The sequence below is a fragment of the Herpailurus yagouaroundi genome, unplaced genomic scaffold (genome assembly GCF_014898765.1).
Source record: "Herpailurus yagouaroundi ecotype Mexico unplaced genomic scaffold, PumYag 165, whole genome shotgun sequence".
NCBI classification, from domain to species: Eukaryota; Metazoa; Chordata; class Mammalia; order Carnivora; family Felidae; genus Herpailurus; species Herpailurus yagouaroundi.
The window spans coordinates 13873729-13878710 of record NW_024412406.1 but is presented as its reverse complement, the minus strand read 5'-3'; the positions used below and the strand labels follow the sequence as shown (position 1 = coordinate 13878710).

Sequence of the window (4982 nt, the reverse complement as noted above, 5' to 3'; positions counted from 1 at the left end):
TTTTACAGTTGACATGGAAGCTACTGATATTTCAATAGCGTGAGTTAAAGAAACTAGAGCTCAGAGTTTACTGCTAAAATGCAGTCTACAACAGAAATCAAATTGACAGAAGTGAAGACAGTTTGTGGAATGAAAATGTAAACTTATTTCCTTTGTTTAACAGTTCTATTAATAGCTGTGTAGATATTAAAAAATAACCCTTATATCTTTATATAAAGTTATTAATATTACTCTCAGCCTTTTTAATTGCATGGCTTGATAAGACCTGGGGGGGGGTGATTTAAAGAAGCACTGTCTATCTCTTCAAGCCCTGAAAACATAAATACACATACAGACAAACCAAAATGAACCTTCTCCATCATGTCACACATGTGGATCGCTACATGTAAGAAACTACCTACCTGGATATATAATATCAGCTTTGACTTTCAACAGTTCTTTTAGGGAGTTCATATAATCATAAAGGTCCTCAAATATAGTTGTCCCTTCTCCTAGGATGCAATCTCCAGAAAAGAGAGCATTTTCCTCTTCTAAAAGTAGAGCCATATGATCATCAGTGTGGCCAGGTGTGTGTATAACTCTAGTTAAAAGACAAAGAAGAAATAGTAACAATTATAGACTCTTAGGCTTAGAAGAAATTTTGAGAAGGAAATTATTCTCTGTCCTCATCTCAGTAAGACACAAATAAATGATGTTAACCTGTTAGAAAGCTCCTTTAAAAATTTTTTAAAACTGTTTTTATTTTTGAGAGGGAGCGAGAGAGAGAGAGCACGCGCGCGAGAGAGTGCACGAGCGAGCACGAGTGGGGAAGGGGCAGAGAGAGAGGGAGATACAGAATCTGAAGCAGCTCCAGGCTCTGAGCTGTCTGCACAGAGTCCAATGTGGGGCTCGAACTCATGAACCACGAGATCATGAGCTGAGCCGAAGTTGGAGGCTTAACCAGCTGAGCCACCCAGGCGCCTTGGGAAAAAAACCAAAAAACAAACAAAAAGTCCTTTTTTTCTTGTGGCGCATTGAAAATTATCACCAGAAAATTCTCTCCTTTAAATCAGATTTCTCATTCTGAAGTGCAAACTCAATACTTTCCCACCTTTTTCTCAATAATAAGCATGCACTGATTACAACAAATTTTGAAAAGAGAAAGGAAAATACTTAAAGGAGACAACAATTCACAATCATTGCACTACTCAAAGACAGTGCTTTTATTATTTAAAAACAATTTTTTTTCAATTTCCTTTGCATATGTTTATTTTACAATATACTTTATGGCAAGACTATGAGAAAAAAGCACTTTCGTGAGTTGCTGGTGGGAGAGCAAAACGGTAAAGCCCACAATGAAGGGAATTTGGCATTTTCTAGCAAAATTACATAACCCTTTGACCCATCGCTCCCACTGCTAGAAGTTTACCCTGAAGATATACCTTCACAAAAACAAAAAATAGATACAAGTTATTCATCACGCTATTTATAAAAACAAAGTATTAGGAACAACCCCATACCTATCCATAGGACACTGTGGTCACATTGTGGTACATCCTCACAATGGAATATATGCAGCAGCCATCAAAAAAAAATGATGAAACTCTCTATGAACTGATATTGAGTAATCCGCAGGACATACGGTCAAGTGATAAAAAAAAAAAAAAAAAGAAGAGAGCAAAGTGTGGTTCTTTTCATGCTTTGCTTTGTTGCTGGTGCAGGCTGCCAAGTCTACTTGGCGTCGCACCCCAGTCTTTCAGGCCATGCTCGGTGGGCCTCAGGACGAGGTGGCTGGTCTGGTTCTGGGAGCCTGCGGGTGCGTGTCTGGCCTGGCGTTTGGACCCCAGAGACACACAGGCAGCTGTACTCCGGCACCCCGCACTGCCCTGATGAGAGCGCGTGGCCCTGGGCCAGCCCCTAACATCAACTTTGCTGAATGTGCCACGAAGCAGATCCTTGACCTCCCTCGGCCTACGGACCCCTCACAGTTGGGTAAGCTCTCCCCCTGCCCTGTCTCCATTTGGCCTTATCACCAAGCAACTTTTCCACACAGCCATCCAGACTGAGGAAGACCTGGAAATTTCAGGGCCACGGGAGCCACAGCCACAGACCCATCAGTAAGCACGGAAGCGCCCAGAAGGCTGGGATAATGCTGGTGGCATGCGTCACCACGGGACCGACTTTGACAAGTATCATCCAGCTTGCTTTGGGAAAGTTGATATGAGGCATCACGACAGAGGAACCGGGGCTTCTGCCCAACTGTAAACCTTGATAAACTGTGGACTGTAGCCAGTGGGCAGACACGGGTACATGCTGCCAAGAATAAGACTGGAGCTGCTCCTATCACTGGCGTGGTGTGATCGGGGTACTACAAAGTTTTCGGGAAGGGAAAATTCCCCAGACAGCCTGTCACCTTGAAGACACAGTGACAGTGGGAGAGCTGAGCAGAAGATTAAGGGTGTGTGTGTGTGTGTGTGTGTGTGTGTGTGTGTGGTGGGGGGTGGGGGGGGCTGTGTCCTGGTAGCTTGAAGCCATGTGGAGGGAGGTTCATTAAAGGCTAACAGATGCTTTTCTCTTAAAAACAAAGTGTGCAAGAGTGTTGATAATTGCTCTTTTGTATAGAAAGTTAGGGAAATGAAAATGTATCTATTTCCTTATTTTTGTAAAAAGAAAAGAAGGATAAATAAAAAAATGAATGAATGTAGTTGCCTATAGGGGTAGGCAGGTAGGATGTAGGGAACAAAGATACAAGCAAGAAGTCTCTGATAGTAACTTTTTATTGGTTTTAACTTTTAAGCTAATATATTCTAAACATGAAACTAAATAAAAGGTGAAAGAAAACGTTAACATTGAATACAGAAAGAAGCCAATCTTACTATGCACCAGATAGATAACAGCCATACCAATGTTAACTCCAGTAACTTTTAAGTACTAAGATTATACATCCTTAATAGAATATATCCCAAGGTTAAAAGAACTGGAAGGATTTTGAACTTGGCTTAATAGGTTTATTTTTGGCAGTGTGAAGGTTACCGTGTTTCTGAGATTATTTTGTGTTTATTGTATCATAGTATAAACGAGTAAGTAAATTGATGTTGAGAAGCAAGGTTTTTACTGTGGGATAAGGAAGAAATATATATGAATGAGGGAATTAAGGTTTTGGGTTGTTTCTCATCTGAACTGAGGAATCATTATGAATTCATTTTTTTTTTTTTCTAGCTCCATGAAAGGCCCAGAAGTAATGATACTCCGGTAGTAATGAGCACACCTCACACTTAGTTCTTTGTTTCTAAATACCATTTCCCACTTAATGAAGTCAGGGTTCTTGAAGACATGGCTGGCTCCAGGTCTGGGGCAGGGAAAGTAAAAAGTGATACAGAGACATCTCTTTTGTCTGGTTCAATGTTACATGAAAATAATTCCGGGAGGCGTATTTTCACAGCTATAAACATGTGTGGGTTGTTTGATATCTTATGGACAATCTTATGAACAATCACACATCCAATGCATTTATAAACAGAACCCCAATCTTTTTTTTTTTTTTTAATCTACAAAAATTGATCAGGAGAAGCACTCTTTTTCAGAGTCTGCGGACTGTCTTATCTGTCACTGTGCTTGCAATGTGTCCTTTCTTTTTCCCTCCCATTCCCTACTCCTGAACTCAGTAATGGTTTTCTTTGATAAGCAAGGCAATAAGATTTCTTAAATGAGGGGATCAGAAATTCCAGTTCTCCAGTCACCTGGGCAGCAAATGCTTTCATCTGCATAAAAACGGTATTAAAATTCACTTCACATAGGCAGGGGGAGGAAAGGAGATGACATCAGAGGTGCTTTGCCACAGATCAGAGGGACTGCAGCTGTGGCCTTCCCATTCATCAGGTGCCACATTTATCTAGTTCTGCCACTTGTGTGATACAGCAGACTTTATAAGGACGGCTCTCTTAAAAGATTTAGAACAGGTAACAAAAGCTGTCAGACTGACTTGTCTTTGAGAAATTGAATTTAGGTCACTAGAAAATTCTTGAAGGTTATATTCAGAATCAAATCCTACTGAAACACCTGCTTTCTTCTTTTTCACTAAAGGGTTCTTGGTGGGTCTTGTCTCTATCTCTATTGTATTTCTCCCCCCAAATTGGCAAGTAGACCAGACCAACTGGACATGAAGTACTTGAGGACTTAAGTAGATTTTAATCTTCTGTTTATGGAACTTTTGCTTAACGAATCTTCTCATTAACATTTAAAACTGGGTTTTACTAACTTTATTAAAGATGGAAATTGGAAACCATGTCATCAGTAAACTAAATGTTTTATTCAAATTCTAGTATAATTTGGGGCGCCTGGGTGGCTCAGTTGGTTGAGTGTCCGACTTCAGCTCAGGTCATGATCTCAGTCTGTGAATTCGAGCCCTGCGTCAGGCTCTGTGCTGACAGCTCAGAGCCTGGAGCCTGCTTCCGATTCTGTGTCTCCCTCTCTCTGCTCCTTCCCCACTTGTGCTCTGCCTCTCTCTCTCTCAAAAATAAATAAACGTTAAAAAAAAAAAGGAGAATTTAACTCTGGTATAATTAGATTTTTGTGCAAAGGTTATTTACTAAGTCATTTTTAAAAAGTGTGTCTACTTTTTTTGATTCTTTTCATTTACCTCCCAGACCTTAAAATAGATTCCCATGATTCATCTTAATCAGAATTCAGTGAAAAATTAAATGCAATTCAGATAATATCGAGGGCTTTGGCATCAATTCACCCCATGAATCTAAGATCACATTCAAGTGAGGGGGAGGCAGTGACACGAAGCACACACATGAGAGGCTTTAGGGCACTGATACTGTCATCACTTGATCCAGTGCTGCTCACATGGTTTGTCCAGTTTGTAATAATTCACCATGTTGCACACTGATGATATGTACACTTTTCTTTTTGTATACTTTAATAAAAAGCTTAAAAAGATATGGTCTGTTCATGGCAGATGGGTGGTAATTAGTTACCTGGGACCAAATGTTCTCAAT

The 4982-nt window shown here is 40.3% G+C and overlaps 1 protein-coding gene and 1 pseudogene across 1 annotated transcript in view; one reads left to right on the top strand and one right to left on the bottom strand.

Moving 5' to 3' along the window:
• The window catches only part of LACTB2 (lactamase beta 2), a 32495-nt gene that overhangs the window by 6569 nt on the left and 20944 nt on the right, over window positions 1–4982 (bottom strand). Inside the window, exon 4 of the mRNA XM_040487625.1 lies at window positions 402–580. Within this exon, the coding sequence (XP_040343559.1) occupies window positions 402–580 (179 nt within the window). The remainder of the gene's footprint in view (window positions 1–401; window positions 581–4982) is intronic.
• LOC121038006 (60S ribosomal protein L27a-like) lies at window positions 1277–2612 on the top strand (annotated as a pseudogene).